This window comes from Sus scrofa, chromosome 10 (genome assembly GCF_000003025.6).
Source record: "Sus scrofa isolate TJ Tabasco breed Duroc chromosome 10, Sscrofa11.1, whole genome shotgun sequence".
Classification (NCBI taxonomy): domain Eukaryota; kingdom Metazoa; phylum Chordata; class Mammalia; order Artiodactyla; family Suidae; genus Sus; species Sus scrofa.
In genome coordinates this window covers 24,846,473-24,867,913 of record NC_010452.4, presented here as the reverse complement: position 1 = coordinate 24,867,913, position 21,441 = coordinate 24,846,473, and the positions used below count along the sequence as shown (strand labels likewise).

Below are 21,441 nucleotides of genomic sequence, written 5' to 3'. Positions count from 1 at the left end.
TGTTCCCTTCCCTTGATGGTCTTTATCACAAGTCATTGGACTTGGATCTGTCTTCCTGTTTGTACTGTGTTCTCCAGTACAAAAGGCCTGTCCTCATAGCATCCTCAGAGTACAGCATATTCTCTAATTGCTAAGCAAATTGCTGAACTAATGAAGGAAAAAGAGGAAAAAGATGCAGACACGGGTGGTGGGTAGATGAGATATTCGTTAGATGGCTTAGCTCCCCTTCATATTCTGCTTCCCCTGCCATTTCAGGAAGGGCCACCCTGTTGCACTACAACCAGTACTCTAGAGATCTAAAGACTAACGGGAGCGAATGAGAGTAGAGTGTAACGACCCAGAGCAGTGGCTTTAGGGCCATGCCTGAATCCCTGGGCCTGGAAGGTGGCCTTTCTGACCTCATTGCAATACACCACCATGACGAAACTGGTGATTCGAGAGATTTCCATAGCGCTTCAACACCGTGTCGTGCCACGCAGTAAACGATCGGGACGGAGAGCAGCAACTAAAGCTTCCAGGAACCTCTCCGCCCCAGAAGGTGGGCCGCGTCCCATGGAAGCCACTGCTGCTGAGACTTGCTAATGGGGGTCTGACCCCGGATTGTCCCTGTCGTTCAAGAGACTAAATGCACACCTGAGGTTGCACTCACTATAAGGGAAACCCAGAGCCGACGTGAACTTGTGCAGAGGCTGTCACTTCCCAGGAGGCACCTGTCACAAAGCCACGCCCACACCCAGCCGCAGGGTCCGGAGGTGACCGACAGCGCCTGCGCAGTGGGGTCGGGGGCGCGGAAGCGGCGCTTGCACCCGCGCCGCCGCCGAGATTGCGCCTGCGCGGTGTGGAGCGTTGTACCCAGACCACGCCTGCGCGTCGCGGCCGAGGGCCGGGGTGGTGGTCATGGACCCCATAACGCCGCCGAGTGAGCTGGTGTCCGCCGAGGGCCGGAACCGGAAGGCGGTTCTTTGCCAGCGCTGTCGCTCCCGCGTGCTACAGCCAGGCACGGCGCTCTTCTCCCGTCGGCAGGTGAGGGGCTGGGGCTGGGGAGGGGGCGGGCCGGGCGACACCGGGTCCTCGCTAGGTCTGGATCCGGACACACGGCTAGATACTCGCGCCCCGGAGCCGCGCCTGCCGACCGCAGGGTCCCGACGCCGGGGCCCTGCAGGCTGGCTTCCGAGGGAGCCAGAGCGTTAGTTCTCAGGTTCAGGAGTGGGCGCCGGGAACTCCCGAGGGCGGGGAATGGGCGCCGCGGACCCCTGAGGGCGGCTTAGTGGGCTCGAGGACTCAGGGGCATGGGACATGCTGCGGGCGTGGCCGGAACCAGCTGAATGCTCGCTGCCCCCCCCCCCCCCCGCCTGCTGACCGGGTGAATCACTAGAAGTCGTTCTCACCACTGCACAGATCGCGTGTCCCACGTTCTGTGCCCAGCGCCCCGCTCCCCCTGCATCGAGACTGCGCATGAGGACTACAGATGCTGGGATTTAAGTAAATGCAGTCCTCAGTTAGCGTATCTAAGGGTTAGTGCAGGCAGAGCAGATCAGCGTGTTCATTACCCTGCGGTCTGTCCTGTGAATGGTTTCTCATATAAAATGTTACAGACCCCAGAACTCTGTCCTTCATGCAGTCTCACTTGTAGTCTGAGGCAGAGAAAATTACAATCACAGAAAAGCAACAATCATAAAAGAGCTCGAGAATGTAGGGAAGGGGAGGTGATGTTAGAGCGGGAATTGTTGCTTTTTTAACTTTAGTTGGGGGGCGGGTAGGACAGAGCAGTGTTTGAGAACATGAGAGCAAGCCAAGAGTTTGTTTTCAAATTAATAAGCACCTAACACAGGACCCAGTAAGTGTACTTCTAACCTTTATCCCGAAGGAGATGAAAACATGGTCCCACAAAAAGCTGTGCACGAATGTTCACGGCACCTTTATTGGTAATAGCTGAAAACTGGAAACAGCGCAGATGTCCTTCTGCAGGTAAATGATTAAGAAACTGTAGTAAGGGAGTTCCCGTCGTGGCGCAGTGGTTAACGAATCCGACTGGGAACCATGTTGCGGGTTCGATCCCTGGCCTTGTTCGGTGGGTTAAGGATCTCGCGTTGCCGTGAGCTGTGGTGTAGGTCACAGACGCGGCTTGGATCCCGCGCTGCTGTGGCTGTGAAGTAGGCCGGCGGCTACGGCTCGGATTAGACCCCTAGCCTGGGAACCTCCATATGCCGCGAGAGTGACCCAAGAAATGGCAAAAAAAGACCAAAAACAAAAAAAAGGAAAGAAATTGTAGTACAGCCATACCGTGGATACTACATCTTGATGACTCTCCAAGGAATTGTACTGAGTGAAAAAAAGCTGGCCCCAAAAGATTACACACTGTATCATTCCATTTATGTGGCATTTTTTTAATTTTAGAAATGGAGAACAGGAGTTCCTGTTGTGGCTCAGCAGGTTACAAACCCAATTAGTATCCATGAGGATGCAGGTTAAAGATCCAGAGCTGAGGAGTTCCCGTCGTGGCTCAGAATCCATCTAGGAACCATGAGGTTGCAGGTTCAATCCCTGGCCTCCATCAGTGGGTTAAGGATCTGGTGTTGCCATGAGCCGTGGTGTAGATCGCAGATGCGGCTTGGATCTGGCATTGCTGTGGCTCTGGCGTAGGCCGGTGGCTACAGCTCCGATTCAACCCCTAGCCTGGGAACCTCCATATGCCGCCGGAGCGGCCAAAGAAATAGCAACAATAACAACAACAACAACAACAAAAAAAAAAAAAGACAAAAAGACAAAAAAAAAAAAAAAAAATCAGGGATCAGAACGGAACATGTGGAGTTCCCACTGTGACTCAGTGGGTTAAGAACCCAACATAGTGTCCATGAGGTTGCATGTTTGATCCCTGGCCTCAGTGGGTTAAGGATCCAGGCATTGCCATAAGCTGCAGCATAGGTCACAGCTCAGATCCTGAGTTGCTGTAGGCCCCAGCTGCAGCTGCCATTTGACCCGCAGGAACTTCCGTATGCTCCAGGTGTGGCTGTTTTTAAAAAAAAAATGGGGGGGACCTTCTTTTCAGCTGTTTTCAGCAGTTTGGCAGTATTCTTTTGGCTCTCTGTTGCTGCATAACAAAATGACCCCAAAACAGACACTTGAAATATTAACAAGTAGGAGTTCCCTTCATGGCTCAGCAGTTAACAAACCCAACTAGGATCCATGAGGATTCGGATTCTATCCCTGGCCTTGCTCTGTGGGTAAGCTGTGCCGTAAGCTGTGGTATAGGTCGCAGACACGACTCGGATCCTGCATTGCTATGGCTATGGTATAGGCTAGCAGCTTCAGCTCCGATTAGACCCCTAGCCTGGGAACCTCCAGGTGCCTCAGGTGCAGCCCTAAAAAGCAAAAAAAAAAAAAAAAAAAAATTAACAGGTATTTCTTTTACTCACAGACTTGGGGGTTGACAGGACTCAGCCTAGGCAGTTCTCATTTAGGTCTTTCATCTGACAGCAGTCAGAGGTCATCTCAAAAGCTTTTCCACCAGCATGTGTGCCTGTGGACTGGAGCAGGCTTTGATGGGTCACTCCTCATGGTCTCTCCCCCAAGGGTTCTTAGTAGCTGAGGCTGCCAGAGCAACTGTTCCGAGAGAGGCCCACAAAAGTGGCCTGGCCTTCTCTGACCTAGTCTGTCACTTGCACTCAGCCTGATCAGCCTCAAGAGGAGAGGCACAGACTCTGCGTTCACATGTGGGTGGAAGGATTGGCAAAGAACCTGTGGAGGAGCTCCTGCTGTGGCACAATGGGATCAGCAGCATTTGGGAGTGCTGGGACGCAGCTTCTACCCCCGGCCTGGCACAGTGGGCTAAGGATCCAGCATTGCCACAGGTGCAGCTTAGGTCACAACTGAGGCTAGGATCTGATACCTGGCCCCAGAGAACTCCATATGCCGTGAGGCAGCCAAGAAAGAAAAGAGAAAAAAAGAGTTTGTGGACATGTTTTAAAACAACCACTCACTAAAGGAGGAAAATATGAAAAAGGTTAACAGAAATGTACTCTGTGTTATAATTTTTTTTTTTTTTTTTTTTTTTTTTTTTTGTCTTTTAGGGCTGCACCCGTGGCATATGGAGGTTCCCAGGCTAGGGGTTGAATCCAGAGCTACAGCTGCCAGCCTACACCACAGCCACAGCAACACAGGATCGGAGCCATGCCTGCGACCTACGCCATAGCTCACAGCAACACCGAATCCTTAACGCACTGAGCAAGGCCAGGGATTGAACCAGCTTTCCAGCACTCCCAAGATGCCGGTGATGCCATTGCACCACAGCAGCCCTCATGGATACTAGTCAGATCTGTTACCACTGAGCCACAATGGGAATGCCACCAAATACCTTTTTTTTTTTTTTTTTTTTTTTTTTGGTCTTTTTAGGGCCGCACCCGAAGCATATGGAGGTTCCTAGGCTAAGGGTCAAATTGGAGCTATACCACAGCCTATACCACAGCCACAGCAACGCCAGATCGGAAACAGGTCTGCGACCTGCACCATAGCTCATGGCAACGCTAGATGCTTAACTCAAAGAGCAAGGCCAGGTATTAAACCTGCGTCATCTTGGATACTAGTCAGATTCATTTCTGCTGAGCCACGACAGGAACTCCCAACATTAATTTATTGATTTCTCCTCAATAGTCTGCTCAGAAAGCCTCATTGTGTCCCAGTGTTCCATCCTGGAACCTGACCCTGGCACTCGCCCTCAGCTTGAGATGCAGGCGCAGGTGGACTCATGCACATATGTGGGCCTGACTTGCAGGATTTCAGTGCAGATGGGGACTGAGTAGTGGGAACCCCTACAGTGAACGGTTAGTAGCACCATTGCCCTTTAGTCAATAGCCTACCAGGAGATGGCACAGCTGGCATTTGCACCGGGAGTGGGGACAGTGTGGGGGTCAGTGCTCCTCTGGTGGACATTTCCTGAGGACCAGACCTCAAGTCGCCTTTGATTTTCTCCCCTTACATTTCTCTCCTCTTGCATTTAGTTAAGATGTGATTTCATACCTAGACTGTGGAGGATGGGCCAGAAATATGTCTCAGCAAGTTTAGGCCCACAGACTATTGCTTGTAGGACTACAATTCAGGTTGCCTGGCTCCTGAAGCTTGCCCTGCTCTCAGCCTCTGCCTGCTCCCGTTTTCACTCAGGGTAAAATAGCATCAGAGAGTCACTTAGGGGAGTTCCCGTCGTGGCGCAGCAGAAACGAATCTGACTAGGAACCATGAGATTGCGGGTTCGATCTCTGGCCTCACTTAGTGGGTTAAGGATCCGGCATTGCCGTGAGCTGTGGTGTAGGTCGCAGACATGGCTCAGATGCTGTGTTGGCTGTAGCTGTGGTGTAGGCCGGTGGTTACAGCTCTGATTGGACCCTGAGCCTGGGAACCTCCATATGCCCCAGGTGGGAGTGGGTTAAGGATCCGGCATTGCCGTGAGCTGTGGTGTAGGTCGCAGACATGGCTCAGATGCTGTGTTGGCTGTAGCTGTGGTGTAGGCCGGTGGCTACAGCTCTGATTGGACCCTGAGCCTGGGAACCTCCATATGCCCCAGGTGGGGCCCTATAAGGACAAAAAGACAAAAAAAAAAAAAAAAAAAAAAGAAAGAGTCACTTAGCTGTCAGATGAGAGGCAGAAAGAGTGGCTGGAATGACAGTATAGCAGGAGGAGGAACTGTCATACTCTGTGACATCCTCAGATAAAGTCTCAGGTGACACAGCCAAGTGGAAACGTTCTGGGTCAGGGCTCCCTCCTGGTAGGGCGAGGAGTGTGCTCGTTATCTTGCTTGTGGTGAAGGCTCAGTCCCGTGCAGGATCCACCTGCCAGAACGGGTCAGCTCGCCCAGTGCTGCCAGTTACCCCTTGGCACTTAACCCAGAAAGACCCAGGGGGCCGTGTGGGAGCTGGTGCAGACCTTCCGGTCCGGGCAGGTGTCCTGAGAGGCTCCACGGGAGAGGCTGGCCTTGAGGATCTGAGGACAGAGCGGATGTGCCCCCTTGCAGAAGGCTGGCGAGGAGCAGGTGGGCCTGTGGGCCCAGCGAGCAGCCAAGCTGCCCCGGCTCCTGAGCTGGGAGTGTGCAGGCGCCACACCGGCTCAGCTGTGCTGTCTTCTCTCCACGGCAGCTTTTCCTTCCGTCCATGAAGAAGAAGCCAGCGCCGGCGGATGGCGGCAGTCCCGAGGGTGACCTGTTGCAGGAGCACTGGCTGGTGGATGACATGTTCATCTTCGAGAACGTGGGCTTCACCAAGGACGTGGGCAATGTCAAGTTTCTGGTGTGCGCAGACTGTGAGGTCGGACCCATCGGCTGGCACTGCCTAGATGACAAGAACAGTTTCTACGTGGCCTTGGAGCGGGTTTCCCATGAGTAACGGAGGGGAGGGCCTCGGCCCCGCCCCACCATAAAGGCTGCTCCCCCGGGCCTGGCCCTCCCCCACGGTGTGACTCTGTCGCCATGTCACCGCGCCTTCTCTGGGCTGACACCAGCCGTCGGAGTGCGTGCCTGTGTCAGTTCACTAATCTCCTGCCCTCCCCCATACACACACACCCGGGTTAGGACACGGGGGACTTCCACAAGCCTTCCTCCCCCACGCCATACCCAGGGCTCCTGTTCCTGCCCTCAGAGAGCAGCCTTCAGCCTCTTAGCCACCACACGCGGCAAGGGGTGCTTGTGGGCTGATGCTTGAAACACACCTTTCTCTCCTGTTCAAGAAAGCACACAGGCATCTGAGAGCATCTTTGCTGTGTGACTACCTTTATCTCCAGTAATTTATTTCTAAAAGTAAAGCATTGACAAACCATGGGATTGAAACCACTAAGGCAACGTCCTTTGGACACACCTCCAATACCACGTTCAAGGGCCTCTGTGCTAGGCTGACACGGACTTTTTATCACCAGGTGGGCTGTGGTCCCTCTTTCCTTCAGATGTTGATGTGGCTTCTCTTTTTTTTGGCTTCTGAAAGCTGCACCTGCACAGCATAAGGAAGGAAGTTGTTCCCAGGCTAGGGGTTAAATAGGAGTTACAGTTGCCGGCCTACACCACAGCCATAGCAACTCAGGATCCGAGCCGTGTCTGCAACCTACAGCACAGCTCACGGCAATGCCGGATCCCCGACCCACTGAGGGAGATCAGGGATCGAACCACATCCTCATGGAGACTAGTCACATTTGTTTCCACTGTACCACGATGGGAACTCCAATGTGGCTTCTCTTTATGTTAGGTCCTCACTCCTATAGCCAGTAAATTGAAAATCTGAGTTTCAATGCCATCCATCGGCCAACCCAAGGACAACTCAGCCCTGGATGTTTTCCCGGGATCACTGGGATCAGAGTGTGGAATACAAGGGGATAGGCCTTTGCCACATTACACACGAGTTTATAGGCCTGTCTTATCTGGACACGTCACTCTTGCTTTGCTCCTGGGAAAGATGTCCTTAACAGATGGTGCATCGTTCCTGCACCTCCCGGACGTGGCCCTCGCCCAGACTGCTTTAGGGGGAATCTCTAGACCAACCCAGAATCCAGATGTGCCATCCAGATGCCACTGTCTATAGCCGTGCGCTTGCCTTAAGTGTGATGTTCGGTGTGCTACTCAGTTCATCAGTTCTCGGCTGAAGCGGCCCACCGTCTCAAAGGGAATCCCTACAGCCAGGTTTTGCCCCTGCCCCCCAGTCCCCACCTCTGACTCGCAGGAGACCCAGGACGGAAATGAGGACTAAATAGAGACCTCGCAAACCTGCTGGCGCGATTCGTGTTTTCTGCGTGTTCCCTCCCTCCTTCTTCCTCAGAACTTACTTGAAGTGCTCCCCAACTTCAGTGTGGGCCTCGGCACGGTTTTGCAATTAATCTCCTCTCCAGGAAAGGTGGTTCCTTCCCTGCCCGTAGCCACATGAGTTCTGCTAGAAAAGGAGGGGACTCTTTCCAGACACGGTCAGAAGTCCATGATTTTGACGTTTGCAGGAAACCTAAGAAGATCCACTCGGGTCAGAAGGAGCAAAACCAAGCAGATGCTTCCGGGTGCTTGTGGCTCTCATATCACGAGCCAAACCCAATTCACCTTTTCCTTTTCTTTCCTTTTTTTTTATAATTTTTTTTTTTTTTCTTTTCTAGAGCTGCACCTGTGGTATATGGAGGTTCCCAGGCTAGGGTTCTCATCGGAGCTGTAGCCACCGGCCTACACCACAGCCACAGCAACACAGGGTCCAAGCCACGTCTGCAACCTACACCACAGTTCATGGCAATGCCGGATCCTTAACCCACTGAGCGAGGCCAGGGATCAAACCCGCAACCTCATGGTTCCTGGTAGGATACGTTAACCACTGAGCCATGATGGGAACTCCATTCCTTTTCTTTCCTTTTTTAATCTTAGAAATAGTACACTCATTGCAGATAGCTACAAACATGGGTATAAAAATGTTTTTAATCATTCATGTTCCCACCACCGTTGGGATTGCTGATGGTAATGTGGTTTATGTTCTGCTCCATGTTTTTCTATGTGTTGTGTAAATAAACATGTAGGATTTTTAAAAACAAGTATGAGGTCACTCTTTTTTTTATTTATTTATTTTTTTGCCTTTTCTAGGGCCGCTCCCGCGGCATATGGAGGTTCCCAGGCTAGGGATCTCATCAGAGCTGTAACTGCTGGCCTCCACCAGAGCCACAGCAACTCAGGATCCGAGCCACATCTGCAACCTACACCACAGCTCACGGCAACGCCGGATCCTTAACCCACTGAGCAAGGCCAGGGATCAAACCCACAACCTCATGGTTTCTAGTCAGATTCGTTAACCACTGCGCCACGACGGGAACTCCGAGGTCACTCTTTTATAACTTGCTTATTCCATTTAACGAAATACCGACTTTCCCATCCTTACACCATTGTTGTTAGGTGCCACTGTATTTCTGTGCATCCGTTTATTTATACAGTCCGTTATTAGATTGTCTCCAGTTTCTCATAAGCCATGTGCTGTACTGTGCAACCATGGAGTTAAATTTGTCCTCCCCCACCCATTACTGTTCCTTGGCTACATCCCTAGAAGTGGACTTGCAGGGCGTGTGCATCCTCAGGGCTCTGCTGTGTGGACGTGAGCAGCTGTGCTGGTTCCCCTCCTCCCCCACAGCTCCGCACACTGGGTAGTTATTACTGTTCAGGGAATATGCTGTCACTTAGGGGGAAAAAAGAGTGTCTCCTTGTTCTCATTTACATTTATTGGATTTCTGATGAAATTTTCATATACTCACTGGTCATTTGGATTTCTTTTTTGAGCCTTGCCAAACCTTGTTGCTCCAGTAGCCAAAACTATCGGGTTGTTCTACCTTTTCAGCCTGATTTGGAAGAAGTAAAGGCATTTAAACAATGGAAATTAAATTATTGCATGTCTTTGGGAAGAATATATAACTTGAGGGAATTCCCTTCATGGCTCAGTGGTTAACGAATCTGACTAGGATCCATGAGGACACGGGTTCAATCCCTGGCCTCATTCTGTGGGTTAAGGACCCAGCATTGCCTTGAGCTGTGGTGTAGGTCACAGACGCGGCTGGGATCCTGAGTTGCTGTGGCTGTGGTGTAGGCTGGCAGCTGCTGCTCCGAATCAACCCCTAGCCTGGGAACTTCCATCTGCTGCAGATATGGCCCTAAAAAGCAAGATAAAATAAAAAATGTCATTTTAAACAGCAGAGGAGGACTGAAACCTGCACCTTAGGATGCACCTTGGGGTCTGTCAGCTAAGTAGTCAGCACTTCATTGTCTGCTGTGACATGTCCCCCCTCCACACCCCACACAAGAGGCTCTGGAGAAAGCCCTGTGGGTCAGGTAACTTCACTGTGGGCAGAGTAACTGCTCATGGCCGTGAGAATGGAGGCCTGCAGCTCCTGCGGGGAGAGCAGTTGATTTTTCCAGGGCCATCTTGTTCTGACACAGAAGAGAAGCTAGAAACGGTGTACTGACATTTTACACACTGTCACCATGCAGTGCGAGGCCGCTCAAGTAGCCATGGCATAAAACCATGAGGCCTGCTCCTGGACTGACCATCCCACTGAGGCTGAACAAAATACCTTTTTTTTTTTTTTTTTTTTTTTTTTGGCTTTTTAGGGCCACACACATGGCATGTGGAGGTTCCCAAGCTAGGGGTCGAATCAGAGCTACAGCTGCCGGCCAACACCACAGCCAAAGCAACATCAGATCCGAGCCACATCTGTGACCTACACCACAGCTCACAGCAATGCTGGATCTTTAACCCACTGACTGGGCCAGGGATCGAACCTGCATCCTCATGGATACTAGTCAAATTCCTTTCCACTCTGCCAGGACGGGAACTCCCTGGACAGAATATCTTCAAAGTCCAGAGGCCTCAAAGAGCTGACATGAGTTTGAGGAATTACTGGACCAGAACCAGAGAAGATGGAATGTTGTGGGCAGTGCCCCCAGGGGCATCTCCCAGCCTAGACGCTAATGGGTAGTTTGGATGGCCTTGCAGAAGTAGGAGGCAGGGCCTGTCAAAGGGTGTGACCTGGTGACTCTCTCTATGGGTTGAGGCCCTCGGTCCTTTGCACCAGGAGCAAAGTGAGGCAGAGTCAGAAGGAGAAAGGCTCCAGGGATTGCAGCTCAGCTCCAAAATCTCAGTCCTTTACACCGGATTAAGGTGATCCCAGGACTTTCGTTGTGGCTCAGAGGGTTAAGAACCCAACTAGTATTCATGAAGTTTCAGGTTCAATCCCTGGCCTCCCTCAGTGGGTTAAGGATTTGGTGTTGCCGTGAGCTGTGGTGTAGGTTTCAGATGTGCCTTGGATCCTGTGTTCCTGTGGCTGTGGTGTAGGCTGGCAGCTGCAGCTCTGATTCGACCCCTATTCTGGGAACTTCCATATGCCGCAGGTGTGGCTATTAAAAAAAAAAAAAAAAAAAAAAAAAAGCCATCCCAAAGTGGTGGTTCCTCTCTAGAGGAAAATATCACCATCCTGAACTTCAAATTACTGCTATAGGAGTTCCCGCTGTAGCACAGTGGGTTAAGACTCTCACTGCAGCGATTCGGGTTGCTGTGGATGTTTAGGTTCGATCCTGGTGCCGTGGGTTAACGGATCTTGCAGCTCTGATTTAATCCCTGGCCTGGGAACTTCCCAGGAACTTCTATATGCCATGGGTGGTAGGGCCATAAAAAAAATTGTTTCTACAAAGAGTTTTGCTAATACAGTATCCTGAATACAATAAAATGTAACCTAGTATCTGAGACAAAATAATAAAACCAGTAAAACAAAAGACCTTGGATCTGGCATTGCTGTGGCTGTGATATAGGCTGGTGGCTGTGATGTAGGCTGGTGGCTGCATCTCTGATTCCACCCGTAACCTGGGAACTTCCATACGCTACAGGTGCAGCCCTAAAAAAGACCAAAAAGGTGGGGGGGGGTTAAGTTGAAATCCAATTCAAGATTGTTGCGAGGTTTTATATATATATGTAAATATATAATTTTTTTGTGTGTGTCTTTTTGCCTTTTCTAGGGCCGCTCCCGCGACATATGGAGGTTCCCAGGCTAGGGGTCCAATCAGAGCTGTAGCCGCAGGCATACACCACAGCCACAGCAATGCGGGATCCGAGCCACGTCTGTGATCTACACCACAGCTCAGGGCAATGCCGGATCCCTAACCCACTGAGCAAGGCCGGGGATCGAACCTGCAACCTGATGGTTCCTAGTCGGATTCGTTAACCAGTGCGCCACGACAGGAACTCCAAGGTTTTATATTTTTTAAATAATAATTTTCCAAACTGTAGGAAAGTGGTGAGACTGGTGCAGTTAACACCTGCATACCCACTAGCTGGATTCAGCATCTAAGTCCACTGTTTGTTTTGCTGCACTGACTCATTCAAACTCACTTTTACCTATCACGGAACACACAAATCTGTCTTTGTGACTAATAAGACTAATAATGCGTCCCCCAAATAATACCTAATCGGTATTCAAACTTTCCCAGCTGCCATAAAGTTTCTTTCGTCAGTTTTTCAGTCATTTTTTATTACTCAATGAATTTATTACATTTATATTTGTACAATGATCATCACAATCCAATTTTATAGCATTTCCATCCCACACCGCCAGCGCATCCCCCTACCCCCCAAACTGTCTCCTTTGGAAACCATAAGTTTTTCAAAGTCTGTGAGTCAGTATCTGTTCTCCAAAGAAGTTCAGTGTGTCCTTTTTTCAGATTCCACATGTCAGTGAAAGCATTTGATGTTGCAGTTTTTCAGTCATGACACAACCCAGGACCAGGCGTTGTATTGTTTGCCTCTTAAGTCTTTTAATGTAAAGCAGTCACCTCTTTTCTCAATGGTGACTGCAAAGGGACTCATCTCAGCATCTTGAATGTCCCACATTCTGGATTTCTCTTTCCCAGTGGTGACCAGCACATTGCTCTGTCCACAGTTCTCACAAGATGGCACCAGGTACAGAAGGTGACACTGGCCATGTGGGCACTGTGCCCTGGTGTGTGGGCATAAGCTCCCTGTGGCCTGAGGACCCGGCCCCTCTGGTGAAGGACCACAAAGAAGGGGCAAGGTGTCCCGAGATGGTGAGAACAAGAGCAAGGCCCGGGGTGCTGTCGCCTGCCTCTCCCTGGCTTTGCCTCTGTCGTTCCACTCTTCCCTATGCCCTGCAAATACAGTTGATTTGGCAAGTGCTGCTGTGTGCCAATGACATGGGGGCCTGCCCTGGCAGCAGGCTGGGGCATCTCCTTCCTTCCGAGATCGGCAGGGCAGCCTCCGCCCCCAGGGGTGTCCGGTGGAGGACCAGCCCAGAAGTTCTGGGAGAACAGACACCCACAGAGGTGTTCAGGCAGGAGACACCTCAAGGAAGCTGAGGGGCTACAGGTGTAGCCAAAGCCCTGGACCCAAGTCTGTCTCAGCCTCAAGGCTGGAAGGAGTCAGCCCCTGTGCTCCCCACTCTCGGCAGCAGAGGGCAGTAGAAGGCAAGGGGCCAGCTGCTTATAGGCTCCACCTGATGCTTATTAAGGCACAGGGTCCCAAAGTCCCAGCCTTTAGCTGCGAACCCCTGAACCCCTGAAATAATTCATAAAGTGCCTATGAGCCTTGCTCCCCACAGTTAGGAAGCAGATGGCACATCACTTACAGGTGGGCAGAGCAAGCTGGACCACTTGGACAAAGTCGCTGCTGCCGTTTCCCCCTCGTAGCCCCAAAATGGACTAGATGTCCATCATGTGCTCTTTTCCCACCTCCCATTCTTTTTGTGTCTTTGAACTAAGCAGGGAGGATCTTTGTTAAAGCTGGGCTGGACCCCCACCTCCAAGCTCCAGATAGCGCCAAGCCCTTTGGTCCCCAGGGAGATTCCTTTCCTTGGTGCCGTGGGGATGGAAAGTGTAAGTATTGCCTTAAAGTTGTGGTCCGAACCTAGGGACCTTTGGAGCAGCATGGAGGGCTCCCCTTAGTGCCAGGGCATAAAGGAAGCACTATCCTGGCTAGAGCCATGGGACTGCGGCCCTGGCCACAGCCAAGGCCTGAACCCAGGTGACTTCCGCAGGTGCCACCACTGTCCCTTGTTACCTAATCCAGTAGCCAGGAGCCCTGTGGAAAGTTGGCTCCGTGCAGAGTAGGGGCTTATCCAGCTGGCGACCCAGACAGAAGACACGAAGGAATTGGCACAGCTGAAGGCCTGGGGCATCTGGCCTATGTGACAGGCTGAACAAAAAATTCCAGAAGGTACAGTTGGGGCGGAAGGCTGAGACTGCCATGGTACCTGGTTTTGAGCTGGTTCCTCGCCTGAGCTATGTCCGGGGTGGCTGACACCAGAGCCTGCCTTTTTTTTTTTTTTTTTAAATTTTTTTTTAAGAGCTGCAGGTGAGGCATGTGGAAGTTTCCAGTCTAGGAGTCAAATCAGAACTGTAGCTGCTGGCCTACACCACAGCCACAGCAACACGTGATTGGAGCCAAGTTTGTGACCTACGCCACAGCTCATGGCAACGCCAGATCCTTAACCCACTGAGCGAGGCCAGGGATCGAACCCACATCCTCACAGAGCCTAGTCAAGTTCATTAACTGCTGAGCCAGGAAGGGAGCTCCTATTTATTTATTTATTTATTTGTTTGTTTGTTTGTTTGTTTGTTTATTTTTCTGTTTAGGGCCTAACCTGTGGCATATGGAGGTTCCTAGGCCAGGGGTCTAATCAGAGCTGCATCTGCCAGCCTACACCACAGCCACAGCAACTCCAGATCCAAGCTGCATCTGTGACCCATACCGCAGTTCACAGCAACTCCGGACCTTAACCCACTGTGTGAGGCCAGGGATGGAACCCACGTCTTTGTGGATACTAGTCGGGTTCTTAACCTGCTGAACCACAGTGAGACCAGAGCCTGTAGATGAGTGCTCCCCAGGATACACTCCTCTTCTGTTGGGTGTCTGAGGACAGGTTTCTGCATGTATAAGGTGACAGACAGGATCCTGAGTCTGACTGTTCCTTTGTGAAGCTTTTGAACATTCTTCTTGCTCTCCCGTCTCTCCTATTGCAGGGCTCCCCGGGGCTTGGTCCCCACCCCCTGGAGAGCTGCGACATGAGTCAGTGCCTGATCCTCCACCTACAGCAAGGAACCTCCCTTCTGGCTCCGTCTTCCTTCCCTTTTCCTTAAATCTCTGATGAATTAGGATGAGAAACGTGCAGAGTGTGTCCAGAGGACACAGGGAGCCCCAACCCAGCCAAGGGGGTGCTTCTGGAAGCTGGCTACTGGAGGCAGAAGGGGGTTTGAGGCAGAGACTGGTATAGGAAAAGACATGGAAAATGCGGGCACGTTTACACTCAGGTGACTTTTGATGCGTGTGTAGCTGAAACTCAATGTGGAGGAAGAGGGAGCTAGAAAAAAGCATTCAGAGCTGAATGACCTTGGTCTTGCATTTCTTTTTCTAGTTTTTTTGTGTGGGGGGGGGTTGTGGGTTTTGTTGGGTTTTTTTTAGTCTTTTTTGCTTTTTCTGGGGCCACTCCCACAGCATATGGAGGGTCCCAGGCTAGGGGTCTCATCGGGGCTGTAGCCACCAGCCTATACCAGAGCCACAGCAATGCAGGATCCGAGCCGCATCTGCGACCTACACCACAGCTCATGGCAATACCGGATCCTTAACCCACTGAGCAAGGCCAGGGATTGAACCCGAAATCTCATGGTTCCTAGTCGGATTCGTTAACCACTGCGCCATGACGGGAACTCCTTCAAGTATTTATTGAGCATCTACAACATGCCAAGGATTATTCTAGATGCGTCAGGAACCCTCGGGGCTCCTGTACCCGAGGAGGACCTGTCCTCAAAGCAGTGGCTCTCACCTGTGGTAGAGTCGCGAGACCTTTGGGGCAGTCACACTGGAGGTGGCAGGTGGCTGGTAGAGACCAGGGTGCTGCTCAGGACACGCCCCCACAGCAAAGATTTCAGTTGTGCTGAGAGGGAAGAACCTTGCCCTAAAGGATGGCTTGGCATTTGCAAGAGGGGTAGCTTTGGGGTGGGTAGATTTCCAAGCGCAGTGGTGGAGAGGGATAGAGCGAGTGCGGCTTGGGCCAGGGCCGTGCAATGCGAAAAGGGAGCGGCTGGGTCGGGGCACTTAGTGGCCGGATGGCATTGCACATGGAGCCAGGTCGACGATGACGGTGGAGTCTGCCTCAAGCGTCCTGTGATGCTCTCCCTCATCCCACGTGATCCCACCTGGAACTGGCGACGAAGTCAGCTCTAAACGGCATTATTTTCTCAGGCTGCCATAACAGTGGCCCACAGGCTGGGAGCCTTAAACCACAGAAGCTAATTTTCCTGCAGTTCTGGGAGCTGGACCTCACGATCAGAGCATCAGCAGTGTTGGTTTCCTCCCAGGCCTTTATCCTTGCTTCATGGACGGCCATCCTCTCCCGGTGTCTTCCCTCCGTACCTGTGCCCTTTCTCTTCTAAGAAGGACACGTGTCGTCTAGGACTCCCCCACAGGACCTTATTTATCACCATCACCCTTTTAAAGGACCCATCTTTGGAGTTCCCATCGTGGCTCAGTGGTTAACGAATCTGACTAGGTACCATGAGGTTGCGGGTTCAATCCCTGGCCTTGCTCAGGGGGTTAAGGATCCGGCATTGCCGTAAGCTGTGGTGTAGGTCGCAGACACGGCTTGGATCCCACGTTGCTGTGGCTCTGGTGTAGGCCAGCAGCTGCAGCTCCGATGAGACCCCTAGCCTGGGAACCTCCATATGCTGCGGGAGCAGCCCTAGAAAAGACAAAAAATAAATAAATAAATAATGGTCCCATCTTCGAACATGGTCACATTCTGAGGACCTGGGGGGAAAGACTTCAGCCTGTGAATGGCATGGGGGTGCAGCTCAGCCGCTCCTAGAGCCAGTGAGCTCAGGGTGCCCAGGGGCTGCCCAGAGCACAGTGGGCACAGGGGACCTGGCTCTGGAGCCTGAGGTAGGGGCACCTGGAGCTGAGGGTCAGGGTGAGGTCAGCTGTGGGGAGCGCTCAATGGGTTTTAAAAGCTGCATAGGAGTTGACCAGTAGACCAGAAAGAACAAGGCAGAGGGCGGAGCCTGACCTCAGAGCCACACCCACTTCCTAATGCTGGGCCTGGAGGGCCAGTAGTCGGGGTGGAACTGGTGGAAACTTCGGGAGCAGGCAGTGTTCCCAGTGTTCTCCTCGGGAGAACCCAGAGGCCCGGCTAAGCAGTGAGAAGAAGGGGCCCTGATGGCAGGGTCTGGGCACAGCCCCGCACCAGCTGTGGGGCAAGGACAGGGCCTCGGGGCTGCACAGCTCTGGCGGAGAAAGGTGGCGACCACCTGGAGACCGCAGAAGTCCAGGGCTTAAGGTTCAAATGGAGCTTATAAGTGCTGGCGACCCCGTGTCCCTGGCAGTGTGGCTGCCTCATGGTGGGGGGAGAAGGAACAAAGTCAGAGACAGAGCTGGTGACATTGCTCTGGACCTCAGCTCGGCCACTTCCCAGCCTCCTGCCCACTCCAAGGGCCTGGCAGGATCCCTCCGAGGGCAGCCCAGGGGTCCCCTGAAGACAGAGGAGGGGCACCCCGGGCTCGGGAAGAGAGCACTGGGAAAAGACCTCGTGGGGGAATTCTTCCCACAGGTCACTCCTTAGCTGCAAACTGAGGGATCCAGGTGGCGTCACCAGCAGGGACCCTCCCCATGCCTCCAAGGATGCAGAACCTGGGGGACAAGGGAGAGGTCGAAGGAGGGGGCGCCTGAGGTTTGTCCCACAGAGCCTGGGCAGGCTCCCTGCTCCTGTGGGCTGCTCTCCTGCTGTAGATTTACAGGATTTCATGCAGCAGCAACCAAGGGGCGCACAGCAGACACTGGCCCCTTTGGTCACCTTGTTCTTGAGGGCTTCCTTGTTGGCCAGGCCCCTTGGAGTGGGTTTTCTCAGCCCTAAGCACCAGTCCCATCCGACTGCCCCATGAAAGGCTCTGTGGAGCCGCCAAGGACCACACAGAGGTCACGATTCAGAGCAGACTCTGTAGCCAGATTGTGAGCCCCAGGCCTGCTGCTTGCTGACTCGCTGTACGGCCCGATCGAGTTGCTGGGCCTCAGTTTCCATTCTAGAAAATGAGCTGGAAACAACAGGACCCATGACCCAGTCTGTGATGAGGGCTAAATGCTGAGAACAGTACCTGGGGCCCAGCACATGTCCCTGGCGTTGGCTGTTGTCAGCGCAGCTGTCAGCAGAAGCCCAGGGGCCCATCGGAACAGTCACCTTTCACCACCGTTGTGCCCGCAGTAACTCTCTCTCCGGTTCTAAGGAATCCCCTCCCTTCTTTGTCTCAAAATTAAGCTCTTTCGAAGACACTTGTTCTCGGTGGTTGGTTATTGCAATTTCCCCCAGCCAAGGCTTTTCACCTCTTGTGTTCTGGAGCCCACACAGGTGGCCTGGGCCTGTGGGCTCATCTGCGCCCACAGCCAGAGCCCCAGCGCTTCACCGGTGCTCCCAGCCTCTAGGGGGCAGGTCAGGGGTGCGGTTCACTACATAAACGCAGAACTCTGTCCTAATTCCACCCACTTAGCCAGCGGAGAGACCCGACTATTTTCTGAGTGATGGGCAGGTGCTGGGCCCTGGCAGAAGGGCACCCGACAGAATGAACGAGGCCTTGATGCTGAGGCCTGGGGCTGAGGCTTGTGGCTCTTATCTCCTGCTCCCGGAGACATCCTCCCCCACCGGCCAGATCTGGTGTTTGCTCTCAACTCTGTGACCTGCCCAACCCCCACTGACCCCAGCCCCCAGTAGGCAAGCCAGGCCACCCAGGATGGCCTCACTCAGACGCGGTGCCTTTGCCAAGGTGGCTGGAAGCCTCCCGGCCTCTGAAAGCCTCCAGGACCTCCCTCCAGCAGGTGGTCAGACTGCATTCAGAGCAGCAGCTTCCGGAGGGTGTGACAGAAGCCAGGAGACCTCTGCAGACCCAGGCGGAAGGCCCGACTTCAGTGGGGGGTGTGCTGGGTTGGTTATGTCCCGGGCCCCTCCCTCCCCCATTCTGGCTAAATCACATGTGGAAGTTCCAACCCTCAGCTTCCAGAATGGGCCCTTATGGGAAACAGGGTCTCTGCAGATGTAATTCATTAGGATGAAGTCATACTGCAGTAGGTGGATCCCAAATCCATATGAGAGGAATGTGGACACATACACATGCAAAGGAGAATGCCACGTGAAGACTGCTATGGCACAGGTTCAGTCCCCAGCCCAGGAACTTCCACCTGCCACCAGAGTGCCACCCCCCACAAAAAATGGGAGCTAAGTACCCACGGTTACCAGGAAAGAGGCCTGGCGCAGAGCCTCTCTGAACGCTTCAGAGGAAACAACCCTGGCAACACCCTGATTTGGGATCTAGCCCCCAGGATGGTCCATGAATGTCTATGGTCGTAGGCCACCCAGTTTGTGGCACTTTGTGACAAAGCCTGGCAACCTAATACAAAGAGGAACATTAAGTCTGCCTCTTGCTGCAAGGTGACCTCCATGCCCAGGGATGGGGGCCAGTGTGTGGACCTCTCTGCAGGCTGCCCACTGCCAAGGACTTGATTGATGGGGCCCTGGGGACACTCTCCCTCCATTGATTTCCCATCTGAAATAAGATGTCCTATGTGATTGCTCAGTGTTAAAACTTCGTGCCTCCCTGAAGGTTCTTTAGCCTGGATCAGAATCCCCTGCAGGGCTTGTCCACATAGCCTGCTACTCCCATCCCCACCCCGTGAGTGTCTGACTCAGCAGGTGGGGGTGGGGAGGACTCTGCACTTGTAACAAGCTCTCAGGGGATGGTGTGCTGCTGGTTCAAGACCACACAGAGAGGGGCTGTGGCTTCACCCCCGCCTAGCTGACCTGGCATCAGAGTCACCTGGGAGCTTTCACAACCATCCCAGGGCTTCTTGCGGATGGTCTAGGGTAGGTCCAGGCTCCTCTGGCTTTAAAAAACCCGAGCCAGCAGCAGAAACGAATCTGACTAGTATCCATGAGGACACAAGTTCAATCCCTGACCTTGCTCAGTGGGTTAAGGATCTGGCAATGCTGTGAGCTGTGGTATAGGTCGCAGACATGGCTTGGATCCCGAGTTGCTATGGCTGTGGTGTAGGCTGGCAGCTGCAGCTCTGATTAACCTCCATATGCCATGGGTGCAGCCCTAAAAACACACACATGCACACAAAAAAGAACCTGAGCCAGGGTTCAGAAGTGCTGCTCAGAGCCCCAGAACCAGCATAATAGGACCAGGGCCATGTACACTTTTTAGAAAAACATTCCTCAACCTGACACTCATAGCTCAAACAAACAGAATTTCAATCAAAAGAAAAAAAAAAATTGTTCTTGGAGTTCCTGTTGTGGCACAGTGGAAATGAACCTGACTAGGAACCATGAGGTTTTGGGTTGGATCCCTGGCCTCGCTCAGTGGGTTGAGGATCCAGTGTTGCCATGAGCTGTGGTGTAGGTCGCAGACACGGCTCAGATCTGGCACTGCTGTGTCTGTGGTGTAGGCTGGCATCTATAGCTCTGATGAGATCCCTAGCTTGGGAACCTCCATATACCACAAGTGTGACTCTAAAAAGACAAAAGACAAAAAAAAAAAAAAAAAAATTGTTCTTAACTCAGTGAGGAGGAGTGGGGGCGGGGGGCAGGGACCTCACTGGTGGCCCTGGGGCAGTGCAGGCCCCTCCCCCGATCCCCTGGTGAGGGGTGTCCAGGCCTGGCCAGGAACCCAGCTACCCACACACAGAGGCAATTCAGGAGGACAGAGAGCAGCTGCCTTTGACAAAGGAAGTGGCAGGTGCAGGGGGACAGCCGGACTGGGGATGGCTGCGGGGACTGGACGGGCAGGGAAGGGTTCGGGGGTGGGTAGGAGGGGGCTGGTGGGAACTTGCCTTGTTTCCGCTTTACCCTCCATTGTCTCCCAGACACGGAGGCTGGGACTCCCACGCCAGTGAGGACAACGCTTTGGCTTCCTGGTTCTCACTAGGCTTGTGCCGCCCACCTGCGTCACAGAAACGAGTGGGGGTGCACTGCTGGGAACTCGGGCTCCTGACTCTCATGCCTCCCTCCACGTTCCCTGCCTGAGAATATCTCCTCTGTGGCTGTCACCTCCTCCGTGAAGCCTCCCCTGATGGCTCCAGGCACCATCAGGCTCTCCTCGCCTCTCTGTCCCCTTGATTCTGCATTTCAGTTGTCTCGCTCTCTGGACCAGAAGTGGCCTTAGGTGACTGGCTGCTTTCGTGTAGCACAGCATTGTAAAGGTTTGTGCAGTTGTAGCATGGACCAGTGCTCCATTCCCTTTTATGTCTGAATAGTATCTCATGGTAAGATACACCATATTTTGCCTGACAGACATGTAGATTGCTTCCACATCTTGGTTATTATAATGCTGTTATGGAGTTCCCGTCGTGGCACAGTGGTTAACGAATCCGACTAGGAACCATGAGGTTGCGGGTTCGGTCCCTGCCCTTGCTCAGTGGGTTAACGATCCGGCGTTGCCGTGAGCTGTGGTGTAGGTTGCAGACGCGGCTCGGATCCCGCATTGCTGTGGCTCTGGCGTAGGCGGGCGGGCTACAGCTCCGATGAGACCCCTAGCCTGGGAACCTCCATATGCCGCGGGAGCGGCCCAAGAAATAGCAACAACAAAAAAGACAAAAGACAAAAAAATAATAATAATAATAATAATGCCGTTATGACCGGTCACGTGTAAGTCTTTGTGCTGATGTAGCTTTCATTTCCTTGAGCACGTATATACCTCGGAGTGGAATTCCTGGGTCATATGGAAACTAAGATTTTGAGGATTTTGTTTTTTCTTTTATTTCTTTTATTTTTTTTAATCATTATTTTTTTTTTTTAGAGCTGCACCCACAGCATTTGGAGGTTCCGAGGCTAGGGGTCCAATTAGAGCTACAGCTGCCGACCTATACCACAGCCACAGCAACGCAGGATCCCATCCTGTCTGCACCACAGCTCATGGCAACA

The 21,441-nt window shown here is 52.6% G+C and overlaps 1 protein-coding gene across 1 annotated transcript; it reads left to right on the top strand.

Moving 5' to 3' along the window:
- Nucleotides 773-8,532, top strand: RABIF (RAB interacting factor). Its single transcript, XM_005668014.3, has 2 exons — nucleotides 773-1,023; nucleotides 6,126-8,532. The coding sequence occupies exons 1-2, from the start codon at nucleotides 898-900 to the stop codon at nucleotides 6,369-6,371; spliced, it is 372 nt and encodes a 123-aa protein (XP_005668071.1). The 5' UTR covers nucleotides 773-897; the 3' UTR covers nucleotides 6,372-8,532.